General features: G+C 45.9%; 1 protein-coding gene across 1 annotated transcript in view; it reads left to right on the plus strand.

The window, feature by feature from the left end:
• CDHR3 (cadherin related family member 3) overlaps positions 1 to 20367 on the plus strand; it is a 76720-nt gene that overhangs the window by 37509 nt on the left and 18844 nt on the right. Inside the window, exons 7-10 of the mRNA XM_082632474.1 lie at positions 3236 to 3384; positions 5341 to 5530; positions 18349 to 18520; positions 19778 to 19895. Coding sequence (XP_082488600.1) covers positions 3236 to 3384; positions 5341 to 5530; positions 18349 to 18520; positions 19778 to 19895 — 629 coding nt within the window. The remainder of the gene's footprint in view (positions 1 to 3235; positions 3385 to 5340; positions 5531 to 18348; positions 18521 to 19777; positions 19896 to 20367) is intronic.

Below are 20367 nucleotides of genomic sequence, written 5' to 3' on the forward strand. Positions count from 1 at the left end.
ATATGCAAAATGTGGAAACAGGGCTTCCCTGGTGGCACAGCGGTTGAGAGTCCGCCTCCTGATGCAGGAGACGCGGGTTCGTGCCCCGGTCCGGGAAGATCCCACATGCCGCGGAGTGGCTGGGCCCGTGAGCCATGGCCGCTGAGCCTGTGCGTCCAGAGCCTGTGCTCCGCAACGGGAGAGGCCACAACAGTGAGGCCCGCGTACCACAAAAAAAAAAAAAAAAAAATGTGGAAACAACTCTTCTATCTTTACTATTTGTTAAGGTCCTGAAATGAAATACAATCAAAGCAAGTACTATTTCTGTTGTTGAAAATACCTCACCATGTTTCTCCCGGGTGGTGACAAGTGCTGAACGTTTCATGTTCTCGTGATGTGCACTCCAGGATGCTGCCATTATGGAGGTCGGGCAGTTTATTGTAAGAGTCCCCGACTTACATTCACTCTCTACCTCGCAAACAGTGCTCACTGTTCTTGCAAAGAACTTTGTTTTAGAGTCAGGCAGGTGGGTCTTTCTCCCCTTCTGCCCATTTCTTTTGCATTCATTCACAGTCCTTTTCAACCTGGCGCCAGGCAGTGTAGACACACTTTATGGACTTACAGAAGCCATCCCAGGTCATCCCGGATTCATACCCTTTCCCCTGAGTGTGGCCCTGGGTCCAGGCTCTGATGAGCCAGTGTCACAGGGAGAGGGGTGTGGGAATTAGTGATATCAGAGCTTTCCCCTGTTGGGGGGGCTGCAGGGGTCCTGGCTTCACCGCATTTGAACAGATTTCTACTGTGGTTTGAGGGTAACACTTCTAAGTTAAATGATATTTTATACACACTTGGGTCTTGGATCCCCAAACCAAATAAACCACAGATTTTATCTTCTGCCAGGCTCAATATCAAGTCAGCCAAGGACAGGATGTTGTACCCGGGGAGTTGTGTCTTCACCAACAGCCTGATCAGTCCTCTTCACGAGGACCTGATTTCCCGGAGCGCCCAGTGTGGACTGGAGGAGCCCGCAGATGAGGGTCTTAAACAGCTGCACTCCTGACATTTGGAGTGGGATACTTCCTGCGGTGGGGCTGTCCTGGGCATCGTAGGCTGTTTAGCAGCATCCCTGGCCTTGACTCACTACACGCTGATAGCAGCCTGCTCCTCTAGTTGTCACAAACAACATAATCATCTGCAGCTAAGAACCACTGTCTTAGAAGGGAAGAAGCAGGGTGGAAGGGGATTTCTCTCCCAAGGTGTCTTCTGTCTGTCCTATGAGAGGCTGGGAGCCTCTGGCTGTCACCTCTGGTGACTCCTTTGTTTGTTTGTTTGTTTGTTTGTTTTTGCGGTACGCGGGCCTCTCACTGTTGTGGCCTCTCCCGTTGCGGAGCACAGGCTCCGGACGCGCAGGCTCAGCGGCCATGGCTCACGGGCCCAGCTGCTCTGCGGCATGTGGGATCTTCCCAGATCGGGGCACGAACCCGTGCCCCCTGCATCGGCAGGCGGACTCTCAACCACTGCACCACCAGGGAAGCCCTGGTGACTCCTCATAATAGTCCTTCTCAAACTTTAAAGTGCTACCCCGCCCCCGACCCCACACATCTTGTGAAACTCTGGCTCCTGATTCAGTGGTCTGGAGTGGCCGGAGGACCCAGCATGCTCAGGGAGGCAGTTAGAAAGGCGGGGACCACCCCTGGGGTAGCAAAGGCGAGGTTGTGAAGGTCGCACGGGTGTCTTAGTGATCTCTTTGTTGGAAATTAACGGAACCCCCTCAATGCAGCCAAAGGAAAAAATCCAACACGTGAGAATCAGGGCCTCTCACACAGTGGAATAAGGGCTTAGTCCAGCCTGGGGAGCCAGGGCCGTCCCCCTCTCTCCTCTGGCTCTGCTTTTGGTTCCTGCCGCCCCGCCTCCTTGGCTGCATCCCACTTTGTCCATACCTGGACCCACTGGTGGGCGGCACGGATTCCCTGACAACGGTGTGTGTCAGGTAAGTAAATGGACAAACGGCAGCTTCTGTGGGACCCCTGGTAGTGAGAGGTCCAGAGCACAGAGGTGGCTTCTTGGCCTGAACAAGATTGCTGTCTCCCATCAATGGAGCGAGCCTACAGGAGGTCGCCCCAGGAGTGGGGGCCGGCCCAGGATCCCGGGAGCAGCCTGGCTGGGCAGGGCTTGGTTCCATCTGTTCTCGGCCTGCCTCTGACTCCCCTGGAGGTCCCCGCCCCTTTCTCCTTCCTCTGGCCCTACAGATGATGGAACAGAACCGCAGACCTTCTGAGCTCATGAAATGAACGAAACCCTTTAGATCCGAGGTAGAGTATTCCCCTCTTAAAGACACTCCCACGTGGGAAAACCCAAATTTAGGAAATGGGTAAATTAAAGATGACTATTTGTCCCACTGAAGTGATGTTCCCTCCACAAAAGGACTTCCTGCAGAGTTATTTTAAACAATAAGCTTCCCTTGGTGCACTCAAAATTATTCAATTTATGCAGGTTGCGCAGTTAAAACCTCAAACATATCTGTCTGGTTTCGGGCCTTTTCCAAGGCAGTAGAGGTCTGAGGAAGGTGCATAGGTTAGCAGTTTGGGCTTACTTTGTAAGAAGTCATCCTTGGAGGGCAGCGCGCTGACCTTAGCTTCTGACAGTGGGGCTCATTTCTCCTTTCAGAGAGCTGACCTCACGGTTACCGCAACTTGGAAAGGCATACACGTTCTGTGTGTAAATTCTGCCTCCTCAGAACAAAAAAAAAGGGAAGAAATAAAAAGTGAGCAGAGGCCCTGGGATAGAGAAGGTTCACAATTTAATCAGCTTCTGGGGGCAGCCATGGTGTGGGCATCAGGAAGTTATAGTTTTGGATATTGTGTCCAGAGGGATTTTTAAAAGAATTCAGGAAAATTCTGCACACGAACTGGGAGAAGAGAAGACAGCTGGACAGGCCGACTATCCTTATTTTAAAAGATGTTAATGCCAAGGCTGACCTGAAATGGCATCAGGCCTGCGTGGAGTCAGGGACCGTGGCTGGTATAAATCGTTGCCATCGCGGCATGGCAACTCCTTTGCATCCACAGGGATATGATCTGTGGAAACACAAAAGCCAGTCACCCCTCCTTTCAGCTGCTGAGCTCTCCCTCCCCAACACATTGATGCAACTCCAACAGCTCAGCGCTATATTTAGCACGAACCAAAATACCCACCTCCCAGACTCCACCCTCCTGTGCCCCTGAAATGAGCTGTGTCTGCTGTATTTCTGTTCCAGCCCAACGCACGTGTACACGATTCCCGAGGAGCTGGGTCCAGGAGCAATTGTGGCCAGTATCACAGCTGAGGACCCTGATGATAAAGGTTTTACCAGCTTCCTCTTCTACAGCATCACTACTGTCAACAGCTATTTCATGATCAATCAGTGTAAGTCTCTCACACACACACACACACACACACACACACACACACACACATCCTTATGTGCATCCTTTAATTCAGCCATTTGGATTGTTTTACAAATATTTTCTCTGTCTTCTGGTCTGGGGCATGCCTTTCCGTCTAGACTATCGTAAGTTATCGGGGTAACAGGTGTATTTTTTTTTTTGGCCACACCTTGTGGCTTTGGGGATCTTAGTTCCCTGACCAGGGATTGAACCCAGGCCCCGGCAGTGAAAGTGTGGAGTCCTAACCACTGGACCACCAGGGAATTCCCTGTAATAGGTGCATTAAAAGCAGCTGGCATAAGGTTTGGGGACATTGAACAGGGCCCTGTGCCAACAGCTGCATCATCAGCTGTATCACCACTCCACCTTTGAGGCAGGTGGGCATCTAAGGATGGATGAGTTCACTATCCTGACGGTACCTTGAAGTCTCCTGAACAGAGGATCCAGACCAGCACTGACCAGAAGAAATACAGTGGAAGCCACATATGTAATTTTAAAGTGGCCACAAAAAGTAGAAACAGGTGAAATTGATCTTAATGAGGCATTTTATTTAACCCAATATATCCAAAATATTATCATTTTAACTTGTAATCAAGATTTTAAAGTTACTCATGAGATATTTTACCTTATTATTGTTTGTGCCAATTCTTTGAAATCCGTTGTGTGTTATACTTATCGCATCTCAATTTGCCCTAGCCACATTTCAAGTGCTAAAGAGCCACATGTGGCTAGTGGTTACCATATTGGATTGCATCAATCTATTGATACATCCATCTGCTGGATTCCTGGGGGATTTTCCCATCTAAGTATCTTGGTGCAGAGAAGGAGAGTTTCTCCCTCTTAATGACCATCTTTTAGTCCATACCGGGCAGGATGCTGCGTGATCCACATGCATTCTATCTTAAGTACCCAGCAGAGCAACCCAACAAACTACCATAATCCACATTTTACAGATGAGGAAACTGAGGCTTAGAGAGAGACTCGGACAGGTTAAGTGACTCATCCAAGGTCTCACAGCTTGTAGGTTGTGAAGCAGCGATACAAACCAAAGCTGCCCGACTCCAAAGGCTGCACTTTTCCCTACACCTAGACTATACCACCTCATAAATCCCTGTCACATCACCCAAAAGGACTTCACTTTACATTATGATTTTGTGGAGGCCAGCACTGGACAATCCCCAAAAGACAATGTGTTACTCGTCCCATAGGCTTTAGGGCAAAGGTTACCTGCGCCCAGGAGAGGTGGGCAAAGGTGGTGCTGGCTGTCATTGAGGACCTCACTCCAATGATCATGGCGGGGTGGACAACTGTGGTTTAGAATTCTGTTCGTTCGAGTATTGCAAATTGAACTTTTAACAAATACAGTGGGGTTTTTTTGTAGTACATTCATTAAGACTCTTTGGTTGCAAGTAACAGAAACTAAGGCCAGCCAAACCAAGCAAGAGAAAAAAAAAGTAAGGGACACCTATCACCAGGATACTGCATATCTCATGAGAAAGAGTAAACAGTCAGGGCACAGGAAGGATGGGAAGTAGCGCTGCTCAGCAGCTAGAGTTCTGGCATCTTATCTGTAGCTCCACTAGGAACCTGACTTGTGTCTCCCAGTTACAAATTCTCCAGAAAGAGAGCTCAGGGGTTGGAGTCAGCTGTCTATCAGTCCAATGAATGGCAGGCAAGGACAGCTGCCAGGGGGCCTAACCCTGAGGCATGAGGTGCAAAATTCTAGAAGGATCAGGTCACACACTCCAGTCAATGTCCAAGACAGGAACTTAAATTAGGTTTTTTTTTAAAAAAATGTACTTATATAAAGAATATTCTCTTTGTAAGCCAGTCCTCACATCAGAATGTTCTTTTCAAATGTACTCCAAGTCTCCACCTACCTTTGACTCCTCATTTCTCTCCAAAGAGCCATATTCTGACCTTTGCTTTCTCACAGTGACTGGGACCATCCAAGTGGTGCGCAGGATAGACCGAGATGCCGGTGAATTAAGACAAAATCCCGCCATATCTCTGGAGGTTCTGGTGAAGGATAGACCCTCTGGGGGTCAGGAGAATCGCAAGCAGATAACCTTCATTGTGGAAGACATTAATGACAACCCCTCGACATGCACCAAGTTCACCTTCAGGTATTTGCCTCTGAGACACGTGTGGGCACGTCACCTCTTTGGGGGTGCTTAGGTCTTCTGGTATAGTCTGGCGGGGACTGAAGGATTGTGGGCACCTGCGACACAGCTCAATAAGATAAGTAGATTTGAACTGTCCCTTTAGGTGAGAGATTTTCCTTCCACATCCTTTTTTCTTCCCTCTCTTCCATTTTCTTTCCTCTTTGTAATCTCCCTTCTCCACTTTCTTACTCTGTTAAAAAAAAAATATATATATATATATATTTTGCGGTATGTGGGCCTGTCACTGTTGTGGCCTCTCCCGTTGCGGAGCACAGGCTCCACACGCGCAGGCTCAGCGGCCATGGTTCACGGGCCCAGCCACTCCACGGCATGTGGGATCTTCCCGGACTGGGGCACGAACCCGTGTCCCCTGCATCAGCAGGCGGACTCTCAACCACTGCGTCACCAGGGAAGCCCCAAAATACTTTTATTTTGCTCTCTTCTACAACATGTTCATCTCCGTTGGTGGCAAGTGCATAGGACTTGTCAGGCGCTCTCTGGACTGTACCTTTTCTTTATTTATTGCCACCCATGGCAAGATGGTGCTGTTGGTTAGCAGTTATAGTAGATACTTGAGACTTAGGATCGGTAACTAGGAGCTCCCAGAGAAGTGCGCCACCAGTAATATGAATAAATGAAACCAAGTATTTACTTAAAACAAAGCATCTAATTCACTTTACACAACTTAACTGCCTGTGAACAAAAGGCAATGGAGAGGGGGGGAAAGGCAGATACAAGTTCTTTTGGATATTTTGACCTGTTCTTTGTCTCACAATCTACTCACCATTATTTAAAAATAAAGTCCCTTGGAGGAGGAACCAAGATGGCAGAGTAGAAGGACGTGTTCTCACTCCCTCGTGCGAGAACACCAGAATCACAACTAGCTGCTGGACAATCACTGACAGGAAGACACTGGAACTCACCAAAAAATATACCCCACATCCAAAGACAAAGGAAAAGCCACAATGAGAAGGTAGGAGGGATGCAATCACAGTAAAATCAAATCCCATAACTGCTGGGTGGGTGACTCACAGACTGGAGAACACTTATACCACAGAAGCCCACACACTGGAGTGAAGGTTCTGAGCCCCACACCAGGCTTCCCAACCTGGGGGTCTGGCAGCAGGAGGAGGAATTCCTAGAGAATCAGAGTTTGAAGTCTAGTGGGATTTGATTGCAGGACTTCGACAGGACTGGGGAAAACAGAGACTCCACTCTTGGAGGGCACACACAAAGTAGTGTGTGCATCGGGACCCAGGGGAAGGAGCAGTGACCCCAGGGGAGACTGAACCAGACCTACCTCCTAGTGTTGGAGGGTCTCCTGCAGAGGTGGGAGGTGGCTGTGGCTCACCGTGGGGACAAGGACACTGGCAGCAGAAGTTCTGGGAAGTACTCCTTGGCATGGGCCCTCCCAGAGTCCGCCATTAGCCCCACAAAAGAGCCCAGGTAATCTCCAGTGTTGGGTTGCCTCAGGCCAAACAACCAACAGGGAGGGAACCCAGGCCCACCCATCAGCAGTCAAGTGGATTAAAGTTTTACTGCGCTCTGCCCACCAGAGCAACAGTCAGCTTTACCCACCACCAGTCCCTCCCATCAGGAAACTTGCACAAGCCTCTTAGAAAGCCTCATCCACCAGAGGGCAGACGGCAGAAGCAAGAAGAACTACAATCCTGCAGCCTGTGGAACAAAAACCACATTCACAGAAAGATAGACAAGATGAAAAGGCAGAGGGCTGTGTACCAGATGAAGGAACAAGATAAAACCCCAGAAAAACAACTAAATGAAATGGAGATAGGCAACCTTCCAGAGAAAGAATTCAGAATAATGATAGTGAAGATGACCCAGGACCTCGGAAAAAGAATGGAGGCAAGGTTGAGAAGATGCAAGAAATGCTGAACAAAGACCTAGAAGAATTAAAGAACAAACAAACAGAGATGAACAATACAATAACTGAAATGAAAACTACACTACAAGGAATCAATAGCAGAATAACTGAGGAGGAAGAACGGATAAGTGACCTGGAAAACAGAATGGTGGAATTCACTGCTGCGGAAGAGAATAAAGAAAAAAGAATGAAAAGAAATGAAGACAGCCTAAGAGGCCTCTGGGACAATGTTAAATGCAACAACATTCACATTATAGGGGTCCCAGAAGGAGAAGAGAGAGAGAAAGGACCCGAGAAAATATTTGAAGAGATTATAGTTGAAAACTTCCCTAACCTGGGAAAGGAAATAGCCACCCAAGTCCAGGAAGTGCAGAGAGTCCCATACAGGATAAACCCAAGGAGAAACACACTGAGACACATAGTACTCAAACGGGCAAAAATTAAAGACAAAGAAAAATTGTTGAAAGCAGTAAGGGAAAAATGACAAATAACATACAAGGGAACTCCCATAAGGTTAACAGCTGATTTCTCAGCAGAAACTCTACAAGCCAGAAGGGAGTGGCATGATATACTTAAAGTGATGAAAGGGAAGAACCTACAACCAAGATTACTCTACTTGGCAAGGATCTCATTCAGATTCGATGGAGAAGTCAAAAGCTTTACAGACAAGCAAAAGCTAAGAGAATTCAGCACCACCAAACCAGCTCTACAACAAATGCTAAAGGAACTTCTCTAAGTGGGAAACACAAGAGAAGAAAAGGACCTACAAAAACAAACCCAAAACAATTAAGAAAATGGCCATAGGAACATACATATCGATAATTACCTTAAACGCAAATGGATTAAGTGCTCTGACCAAAAGACACAGGCTTGCTGAATGGATAGAAAAACAAGACCCATGTATATGCTGTCTACAAGAGACCCATTTCAGATCTAGGGACACATACAGATTGAAAGTGAGGGGATGGAAAAAGATATTCCATGCAAATGGAAATCAAAAGAAAGCTGGAGTAGCAATACTCATATCAGATAAAATAGACTTTAAAATAAAGAATGTTACAAGAGACAAGGAAGGACACTACATAATGATCAAGGGATCAATCCAAGAAGAAGTTATAACAATTATAAATATACATGCACCCAACACAGGAGCACCTCAATACATAAGGCAACTGCTAACAGCTATAAAAGAGGAAATCAACAGTAACACAAAAATAGTGGGGGACTTTAACACCTCACTTACACCAATGGACAGATCATCCAAAATGAAAATAAATAAGGAACAGAAGCTTTAAATGACAAAATAGACCAGATAGGTTTAATTGATATTTATAGAACATTCCATCCAAAAACAGCAGATTACACTTTCTTCTCAAGTGCACACTAAACATTCTCCAGGAAAGATCACATCTTGGGTCACAAATCAAGCCACAGTAAATTTAAGAAAATTGAAATCATATCAATCATCTTTTCTGACCACAATGCTATGAGATTAGAAATGAATTAGAGGGGAAAACACGTAAAAAACACAAATACACGGAGGCTAAACAATATGTTACTAAATAACCAAGAGATCACTGTAGAAATCAAAGAGGAAATCAAAAAATACCTGGAGACAAATGACAATGAAAACACGACAATCCAAAAGCTACGGGATGCAGCAAAAGCAGTTCTAAGAGGGAAGTTTATAGCTATACAAGCCTACCTCAAGAAACAAGAAAAATCTCAAATAAACAATATAACCTTACACCTAAAGGAACTAGAGAAAGAAGAACAAACAAAACCCAAAGTTAGCAGAAGGAAAGAAATCATAAAGATCAGATCAGAAATAAATGAAATAGAAACAAAAAAATAGCAAAGATCAATAAAACTAAAAGGTGGTTCTTTGAGAAGATAAACAAAATTGATAAACCATGAGCCAGACTCATCAAGAAAAAGAGGGAGAGGACTCAAATCAATAAAATTAGGAATGAAAAAGGAGAAGTTACAAAAGACACCACAGAAATACAAAGCATCCTGAGAGACTACTACAAGCAACTCTATGCCAAAAAAATGGACAACCTGGAGGAAATGGACAAATTCCTAGAAAGGTATAACCTTCCAAGACTGAACCAGGAAGAAATAGAAAATATGAACAGACCAATCACAAGTAATGAAATTGAAACTGTGATTAAAAATCTTCCAACAAACAAAAGTCCAGGACCAGATGGCTTCATAGGTGAATTCTATCAAACATTTAGAGAAGAGCTAACACCCATCCTTCTCAAAATCTTCCAAAAAACTGCTGAGGAAGGAACACTCCCAAACTCATTCTATGAGGCCACCATCACCCTGATACCAAAACCAGACAAAGATACCACAAAAAAAGAAAATTACAGACCAGTATCACTGATGAATATAGATGTAAAAATCCTCAACAAAATACTAGCAAACAGAATCCAACAACACATTAAAAGGATCACACACCATGATCAAGTGGGATTTATCCCAGGGATGCAAGGATTCTTCAATATATGTATATCAATCAATGTGATAAACCATATTAACAAATTGAAGAATAAAAACCATATGATCATCTCAATAGATGCAGTAGAAGCTTTTGACAAAATTCAACACCCATTTATGATAAAAACTCTCCAGAAAGTGGGCATAGAGGGAACCTACCTCAACATAATAAAGGCCATATATGACAAACCCACAGCAAACATCATTCTCAATGGTGAAAAACTGAAAGCATTTGCTCTAAGATCAGGAACAAGACAAGGATGTCCACTCTCACCACTATTATTCAACATAGTTTTAGAAGTCCTAGCCATGGCAATCAGAGAATAAAAATAAATAAAAGGAATACAAATTGGAAAAGAAGAAGTAAAACTGCCACTGTTTGCAGATGACATGATACTATACATAGAGAATCCTAAAGATGCCACCAGAAAACTGCTAGAGCTAATCAATGAATTTGGTCAAGTTGCAGAATACAAAATTAATGCACAGAAATCTCTTGCATTCCTATACACTAATAATGAAAAATCTGAAAGAGAAATTAAGGAAACACTCCCATTTACCACTGCAACAAAAAGAATAAAATACCTAGGAATAAACCTACCCAGGAAGACAAAAGACCTGTATGCAGAAAACTAGAAGACACTGATGAAAGAATTAAAGATGATACCAACAGATGGAGAGATACACCATGTTCTTGGATTGGAAGAACCAATATTGTGAAAATGACTGTACTACCCAAAGCAATCTACAGATTCAATGCAATCCCTATCAAATTACCAATGGCATTTTTTATGGAACTAGAACAAAAAATCTTAAAATTTGTATGGAGACACAAAAGACCTTGAATAGCCAAAGCAGTCTTGAGGGAAAAAAATGGAGCTGGAGGAATCAGACTCTCTGACTTCAGACTATACTACAAAGCTACAGTAATCAAGACAATATGGTACTGGCACAAAAACATAAACATAGATCAGTGGAACAGGATAGAAAGCCCAGAGATAAACCCACTCACCTATGGTCAACTAATCTATGACAAAGGAGGCAAGGATATACAATGGAGAAAAGACAGTCTCTTCAGTAAGTGGTGCTGGGAAAACTGGACAGCTACATGTAAAAGAATGAAATTAGAACACTCCCTAACAACACACACAAAGATAAACTCAAAATGGATTAGAGATCTAAATGTAAGACCAGACACTATAAAAGTCTTAGAGGAAAACATAGGAAGAACACTCTTTGACATAAATCACAGCAAGACCTTTTTTGATCCAGCTCCTAGAGTAATGGAAATAAAAACAAAAATAAACAAATGGGACCTAATGAAACTTAAAAGCTTTTGCACAGCATGGAAACTATAAACAAGACAAAAAGACAACCCTCAGAATGGGAGAAAATATTTGCAAATGAATCAACAGACAAAGGATTAATCTCCAAAATATATAAATAGCTCATGCAGCTCAATATTAAAGAAACAAACAACCCAATCCAAAAATGGGCAGAAGACCTAAATAGACATTTCTCCAAAGAAGACATACAGATGGCCAAGAAGCACATGAAAAGCTGCTCAACATCACTAATTATTAGAGAAATGCAAATCAAAACTACAATGAGATATCACCTCACACCAGTTAGAATGGGCATCATCAGAAATTCTACAAACAACAAATGCTGGAGAGGGTGTGGAGAAAAGGGAACCCTCTTGCACTGTTGGTGGGGATGTAAATTGATACAACCACTATGGAGAACACTATGGAGGTTCCTTAAAAAACTAAAAATAGAATTACCATATGATCTAGCAATCCCACTACTGGGCATATACCCAGAGAAAACCATAATTCAAAAAGAAAAATGCACCCCAATGTTCATTGCAGCACTATTTACAATAGCCAGGTTATGGAAGCAACCTAAATGCCCATCGACAGACGAATGGATAAAGAAGATGTGGTACATATATACAATGGAATATTTCTCAGCCATAAAAAGGAACGAAATTGGGTCATTTGTTGAGACATGGATGGATCTCGAGTCTGTCGTACAGAGTGAAGTAAGTCAGAAAGAGAAAAACAAATATCATATATTAACGCATATATGTGGAACCTAGAAAAATGGTACAGATGAACCAGTTTGCAGGGCAGAAATTGAGACACAGGTGTAGAGAACAATCATATGGACACCAAGGGGGGAAAGTGGCTGGGGGGTGGTGGTGGTGGTGGTGTGATGAATTAGGCAATTGGGATTGACATGTATACCCTGATGTGTATATAATTGATGACTAATAAGAACCTGCTGTATAAAAAAAAATTAAATTAAATTAAAAAATTAAAAAAAATAAATAAATGAAGTCCCTTGTGATTCTGGGTTAATATGACTTTTGGAAAACAGTACTGTCTTTCCACTAACTATTTTGTCTCAGTGCCACAAGATGAATAATTCCCCAGGTTAGCTTCATCTCTGTGGTTTCTTAATAGCTAGTCTCCAGTTTCTTGGGAGTCTGAAGGTGGTTCTTCCTGGGGGTGGGGAGGGCACCTCTGCAGTGACCCTTGCTGAGAGAGTGTCCTCTGTCTGGAGCAAAGCTGAACACCAGAGCTGGTCTCACTTTCAGATCTCCCTAGGGAAAGAGTCTCCCTCTGAGATTATCTTTGGTTTTGCAAGTTCATTTTTTAAGCTCTAGGTAACTCTGGACATAGACCTGATACATAGTGTGGCCATGCAAAGGACAAAGGACCCTAGACAAAGATTATCTAGGATAAGCAGTAGAAATACAAACTCCTGGGGCTTCCCTGGTGGCGCAGTGGTTGAGTCCGCCCGCCGATGCAGGGGACACGGGTTCGTGTCCCGGTCCGGGAAGATGCCACATGCTGCAGAGCGGCTGGGCCCGTGAGCCATGGCCGCTGAGCCTGTGCGTCCGGAGCCTGTGCTCCGCAACAGCAGAGGCCACAACAGTGAGAGGCCCGCGTACCGCAAAAAAAAAAAAAAAAGAAAGAAAGAAATACAAACTCCTTTATTATGCTCTTCAATGTCCCCGTTTTCCCCACTGGCATGCCCAGCATAGTTCTAAGAATGAAGTGGTCTTGAGCCTGGCATCAAAACAGCTAAACCCTGTTCTGGACATACCCTGCTTGCCTCTTCAGATCTAGCTCCCAGCCTCCCCAACCCTGCTCTGTGCCCCAGGAGGCTGACCTCTATGGATATCAACTGCTCCCTTGCCCTGCACCTTCCCGTTGGCCCACAGGAAGCCCTGGAATGAGGGGGAGAGGGAAGTCAGGGTATTTATCCCCTGGCTCCCTTCCTGTCAGCAGCATGAGCCCCTCCACCTCCTGAAGGTCTCAGTTCCTATTAGGCCGCCCTCTGCGCACAGCACCCTCTGTCCCTGGTTCCGGTTTCAGGAACTGCTCCCTCCTCTGGCTCCTTGAGGCCTAGCAGTGGAAAGGGAGGCCCACTCTTCCTAGACCTAGACCATCCTTTGAAGTTTCCATGTACCGTGTGTACACGTTGTAACAGTCCCTTTACTAAATCCTCCCGGAATTATCTTAATGTGCCATCTGCTTCTTGCTGAGGCCCCTATCAAATCAATAATGGCCTTGACCATGGGATAGGTTCCTATCCCAACCCCAAGAACAGAGTCTGTTTGATGGGTGAGAACAGTTGTCATGGGTAGTTAGGACCGTGACTTCCACACCATTTTCTGCATAAATCAAACTCACCACTGGTCCCTGGGATGGGGCAGAGGTGATCCACAATGTCACTCTTCCACTTTCTTTGAAAATCTAAAGCTATGCTAGTGCCCTTGGGTGGCTCCAGTGCATCTTGGGAAATTCTTCTCCTCATGTCCTGCTCTTCTAGACCCTCCTGCTTTTCCCCTTTGTTCTCCTGCCCTAAGAGGTGGGGGAAGATGGTTGAAGCGTAAGAACTCTGGGAATCAATGATTGGAGAGGACTGTGCTATCTCCAATCTTCCTGGTCAATTTTCTCCCCTCAGTGCATTTCTGGTAAGTGTGTACTGTGGCTTCCCGTGGTCCAGAGTCCCCTGATGTGTGAGATGACAGTTTACAAACTGCATTCCATATTAGCTGGTAAAATCACATTTTGATAATCTTCTCTCCAAATTAGCCTTGAAGGTCAGTGCCAGCCAGTAACTGAACTAATTGTATTTATTACTAAAGGTAATGTTCTAAACAATGTTCCAGGAGGGCCCTGGGCTTTTCCAGTGGGAGGAACTTGCAGTCGTCCTGTAAAAGCCAAGACATGAGGAGGAGCAACAGAAGGGCTCCTCCCTCTGCAGTCCGGGAAGTGAAAGTTTTTACTCCCAAACCCCAGCTTCGTTTGCATGCTCCAGGGAGGGGCTGGAAAACCCTGACCTGCATCACCCACCACTCTCCCATGCCTAGCGTCTTGTCCATTCCCACCACACCAGAGTGGAAGCACCTGGGCAGGTCAAAAGCAAGCCAAACGACAGCACTGGCACTGCCACAGGCTCTGGCAGCCCTGTCCCTGAATATTTACTCTTTCTTCAGGGCTCTTGGCACAGTCTCTGCGGCGGAGTTTGGGGGAGCAGGTAGAATAGGCTGGGAGGGCGCCAAGCACCCAGTGGATCCCACGAGGCAGGGGGCTTCGTGCCAGGTCCCCTACCATCCCCGTGGGTCCATGCAGGCTCTCAGGCGGCCGAGAGACAGAAACAGCCCCTGTGGCTTTCCCAGGCTGGTGATGAATGAGCCCAAGGCCCTGATGGAGGCGTCAAAGGCCCCGTGACAGAGCCGCTCTGGTTGTAAATTGTCAGGCACTTGGCTGAAAGTGCTTCGCAAGCTGTTTGTGAGCCAGAGGCAGAGGATGTCGGCTGGGCCTGTCACCTCCAAGTGTGGGGGGAACCGTGGTCAGATGGCTGGGAGTGAGGGCAGCCCGCCTTTGAGGCAGGGAGTGATGAATGGGGCGGGGGGGGGGGAGTCGTTTTCCAAGTCATGCGTTTAGGGGAAAAATACCAAGTGGCAGGGGAAAATGAAAAGAACATGCCAGGCGGCCCTAAGGGGCCAAGTGTGAAGGCCTCTTTGGGAGGGCGTGAAATGCCTGGCTTCAGGACCCTAGAGTCTTTGGGTGATGCAACCTTCCGGCTTCTGCAGATTTGTAATCAAGGCTCAGATCCCTGAACCCTCTGTGGGCCTGGAGAGTCATTGATAGAACTGAAAGTAAAATTTACTGTGACTCTTAACACTGACAAGGGGATGGTGCCTGGATGCATCAGCTTTCTGGGACAGGTCTTGCAACCACCCTGAACCAATCTTTCTTCATCTGTAAAATGGGGACAAGAACACAAACCTCTAGGCGATGAGGGGATTAGAGAGAGAGTTTTTAAAGTGTTTGGTAGGATACCACATACAGTTGGTATTTAACAAATAGTATCTATTCTAAGTATTGGTGAGTAAAACCATGACATCGTGCCATCAAGACAAGAATGGAAATGCTTGGACTCCAGTCCTGCTGAGACACAGAGACATCATGGAGATTCAGTTACACCTGTGAGAAAGACCGCTTTCCCAAAGCAAATCCAGTTATCCTCAGCAGCACAAAAACAAGCTTGCCGTCAGACTTGGCTCCATGTTTGCTAAGCCCATTTTAGCTGCCATGAAGAGCTGATGAGGAATGTAGAAAGCAGCATAATTCTGTTGCGGAGAGAGGTGACAGTGCAGAGGATTAGAGACACGTGTTGATGCTCTGAGAACAAGATGCCAAGACAGGATTAAATGTGCGAGGCTTTTATTAGTGGAAATGCCTGTGGGAGAAGACGGGGAGAGAGCTAGGCTAGGCTGCGAGGGTCATCAGACCGTGATGCAAGTCTGACCTGAGTAAAGGAAGGAGGGAGGGTGCATGGGTGGGAATGTTCTAGTCTGTTCTGCAGTCCATGAACTTGGCTAGGGCACTGGGGAGTCCTGGAGCCAAAGTCAGCTGTCACAGGACAGGAATGAGTCTGCCTTAGTATCTCTGCCCTGCCCTGTCGTTGGCACATGACTTCACTGCAAATACAGTGATGGATTTCAGAGCCCAGCAGCTGGGGTCTGTGGTCATTCTATTCCTGCAGCTGTAGGTCTTCCAGGCACATTCTCCTGGCAGCCCCAATATATTTTTGTAAGAAATCCTGCCCAAGGTAAAACATGATTGTGGTAGGGAAAGAAAGAAAGAAAGAGAGAAAGGGAGAAAGGGAGGAAGGGAGGAGGGAGGAAGGAGAGAGAGAGAAAAAGAGAAAGAAAATACTAGCCACACAAATTCCTCTTTGCCTGTACATGAGCCGCTTTGCAGTGTGATTTTGCCATTCCTCCCCTCAAGAGATGGGTATCTCTTTCTACTCCTTGAGTCTGGACTTGACCAGGTGAATTGCTTTGGCCATCGGAACATTCACAAACATGGCGCAGCAGAGGACTGAAAGGTGTGTATGAATTGGGACTTGCCCTCTCTTGCTACTTTTGGAAGCCTAAGATCTCCATGAGAAGAGTCCAGACTAGCCTCCTGGAGGATGGGAGGCAATATGAAGCAGAGACCACCCACCTTCCCACCATACCTGTGAGTGAGGCCATCCTGGAGCATCCAGCCCCCACCGAGCTGCCAGTGACTGGAGAGACCAGCCAAGCTGGCCTAGAACCAAAAGAGCGAATGGATAACCCTTAGTGTTGTAAGAAAGAATAAATGCCCATTGTTTTAAGCCACTCGGTTTTGGGCTGGTTTGTTATGTAGCAAAAGCTAATCAACATGCCCATCTTACAGATGGAAAAACTGAAACCTGGAGACGTGTGAAGTCCCTTAATGGGTCTGGAGGTGTTACCATGCTTCCTCAGAGTCTCCCACTCCAAGCTGGGCTTGACCAGATGGCTCTGAGTTTGGGGGCAGCTTTACTCATTTGCATACTATTTGCCTCCCTGCTGGAGTGAACGGAGATTGGGACCCAGAATTCAACCTTTTTTTTATTTTTTGCGGTACGCGGGCCTCTCACTGTTGTGGCCTCTCCCATTGTGGAGCACAGGCTCTGGACACGCAGGCTCAGCGGCCATGGCTCATGGGCCCAGCCGCACCGCGGCATGTGGGATCCTCCCGGACCGGGGCACGAACCCGTGTCCCCTGCATCGGCAGGCGGACTCTCAACCACTGCGCCACCAGGGAAGCCCCGAATTCAACCTTTAATAAGCCTCTATTGAATGAATGATGCTAAGGTGTCAGGAGGCCCTTCTATGACTTCGAAGCCATGAGAACACAAGTGGAGGAATCTTCTAAGCATGGGAGGGGAGGGAGGGGTGCAGGGGTACAGCAATCCCCCCCAACCAGATTATCAATTCCTACAGGCAGGGGCAGAATTTCTATTTCTCTTATATTCTTCTTCACTCCTGTGCTAGTCCCATAAGCTACCATTCATTCATTCATTCAACAAGTATTTCTTGAGTGTGCCAAGAACAAAGCAGATAAAGATCCCCAGTCTTGTGGAGCTTACATTCTTGGGGGCAAACAGGCGATAAACAGGATATGTAAGTAAACTGTATAGTATATTGGAAAATGGTAAGCACCAAGCATTAAACCTACAGGGGGGAAGGGGAGAGGGAGCAATGGGCTGGGGGCGTTGACATTTTAGTTGGGGTAGCCAGGGAGCCTCCTGAGAAGGTGCCATTTGATTCCAGACTAAAGACAGGGAAAGAGCAAGACATTTGTGGGAAAAGCATCGCACAGTAAGTGCAATGGCCCTGAGGCCAGAGCCTGGGGAGTGTCCAGGAGCACAGGGAGGCCAGGGTGGAAGGAGAGTGAACAAGAAGGATTAGTAGGAGATGAGTTCAGACAGGTAAGGGGTGGGCGCACGTCATGAAAGATGCTGTAGATCAGAGTCACGACTTTGAGTGAAATCAGGAGCCCTTTGCGATTTAGGAGCAGCAGAGCGACGTGATCTGACATTTTCACAGGATCCCTCTGGCTGCTGTGTTAAGAATCCTCTGTGCTATGCGGCTGCTTCCCACTAGCTATCTACCTTACGTTTGGTAGTGTATATATACAGGGAGATCAGCTCGGTGCTTTGTGACCGCCTGGAGGGGTGGGATAGGGATGGTGGGAGGCAGGGAGACGCAAGAGGGAAGGGATATGGGAACAGATGTATATGTATAACTGACTCACTTTGTTATAAAGCAGAAACTAATACACCATTGTGAAGCAATTGTACTCCAATAAAGTTGTAAAAAAAAAAAAAAAGAATCCTCTGAAAGAAGTCAAGGGCAGAGTGGGGACACCAGTTAGGCAGGTACTGCCTTAACCACGGACTTGCTTTCAATTGAAATGAAAGCCGGGGTGTCTAGCCTGGGGCCTGTGTTAGAAGGAATGCTCAGTCACCATTTGTTGGGGGAAAATATTGAATCGTGGCTTTTCGCCAGCATTATGGTGCCTGAGAGAGCAGCCGAGGGGACGTTGCTTCTGGACCTGAACAAGTTCTGCTTTGATGATGACAGTGAAGCACCACACAACCAATTCAACTTCACCGCGCCATCCGGAGTGGGGAGCAGCAGCAGATTTTTACAGGATCCAGCTGGCTCTGGGAGAATTGTGGTCAGTTAACGGTCATTGCATCATCGAAAGGGCATTGGGGAAGTTGGTCTAACAGGCATAGTGCTTTTGCTGCCCCATAGAGAGGAATTTCCAAAGTAACTCCCTCTCCAAGCGACTGTAACTGACAAACTTAATAGTGACTCTGTTTTCCCCATTTGCTCTTTATTTTACCCAAGTTCCAGGAATTGTTTGTTATGCATGGTTATGCCTGGAGTGCTAAGGATTGGATTCTTTCTTGCATAGCTCGCGGTTTGCAGGCTGCGTGCCTGGTGAGCGTGCTTCCACAGTCACATATCAGTGCCCTCTGGGCTCAAGCACTTTTGTTTATTTCAGTGCTCATTCCTCGCCATAGAGGTGTGAGGTGAGAGAGAGCAGGGCCAGGGCCATGAGTGTGTCCTGCTGAATTCCGCACTGTAGAACCACTGGAGACCCAAAAAAGAGGGGCATCTCCACTGGGGCAAATACGTAATTGGAGAAAGAATGGGAGTAAAAGGCAGGTCTCAATGAGCTGTGTGAGACATTTAACAACAAGGTTCCCACTGCAGGATTGGGGGGAAAGGGAGAGAGAGATAGAAGGGCAGGGTAAGGTGGGGGTCTTACAGGGGGGTGGTCTTGATGGGGGAGATCTTTGCATCAGAGATAAAGCCTCAGGAAGAAGAGCAAGCAGCCCACTAGCCATCCTCTCAAACACCCCCTTCTCTACCTCCCATCCCCCAAAAAGTCATACCAATTTTATTCACTGTGTCAACTAAAAATAACTTCTTTTTTTTTTTCCTGTTTGAGAAATTAATACATGGTCACTGTAGAAAATGTAGGAAACACAGAAAGGCATTACTATTCAGTAATAACCACTATTAACATGTTGATATATTTCTTTCTTGTCTTCTTCCCTATGCATAGATTTTATGTAGAGTCTATACATAGATGCATAAGTATTCTAAATGATAGAAATAACCTTGCATGTAGGATTCTGTATCATGCTTCTCTTTGACTTAACCTGAAATCTTGAGCCTATGCTGGGCAATAGTGCTTGATGAACATCTTTAAACAGATTCTCTCTCCTGATAAATTCTTTCAAATAAGTTCTCTAGCAGTGAGCAAAGGTATGGACCTAACTTTTTAAAGCTCCTCCTATGGGAAAAATTGCTTTCCAGAAAGGTTTTGCAATTCACATGTCCACTAACAGTACAAGAAAATGTCAGTTCAATTAAAAGGATTGTTTATTCTGTGTAATCTGATCTCTCTGTTTTAATCTAGTTGATTGGTGATCTAGATTATGAAAATCCAAGTAATCTAGCAGCCGGCAATAAATACACTGTGATAATGCAGGTGCAGGATGTTGCCCCTCCTTACTATAAAAGCAAGTATCATTTTGGTTTATTTCATGAAGCATCTTCCTTGAGTAGCAATGACTAAATTGTGCTGGGCAATGCTTGGGCTTGGGCTGGGGATGTATTTATGTTCAAAAGGAGACTTCCAGAAGCCCCAACACTTAGGAATCAGCCCAGCCTCCTCCTGTCCTTCACCAAGAACAGTTAATCAGTCTTCAAGTCCTTTCTTCTGTGTCACCTACTAAAATCTCGAGGATCTGCTGCCTTCCCCCCAACTCCGCTGCACCTGCATCCCGCTAGTATTGCTCTAGTGCAGAACCTCCTCTTTCGGAGCTGAATTACAACACTAAGAGTGTTTCAAGAGTCTTCCTGCCCACCTTTAGTCTTGTCCCTTTCCAATGCATCCACCACATTTCTGACAGTGATTTTCAGGAAACGCAAATGCCACCGTATTCCTTCTTGCTGAAAGCCCTTGAGTGTCTCCCCATAGCTGTCAAGTTCACATTCAAACTCTTT

The sequence above is a fragment of the Mesoplodon mirus genome, assembly GCF_964341445.2.
Source record: "Mesoplodon mirus genome assembly, chromosome: 9".
NCBI classification, from domain to species: Eukaryota; Metazoa; Chordata; class Mammalia; order Artiodactyla; family Ziphiidae; genus Mesoplodon; species Mesoplodon mirus.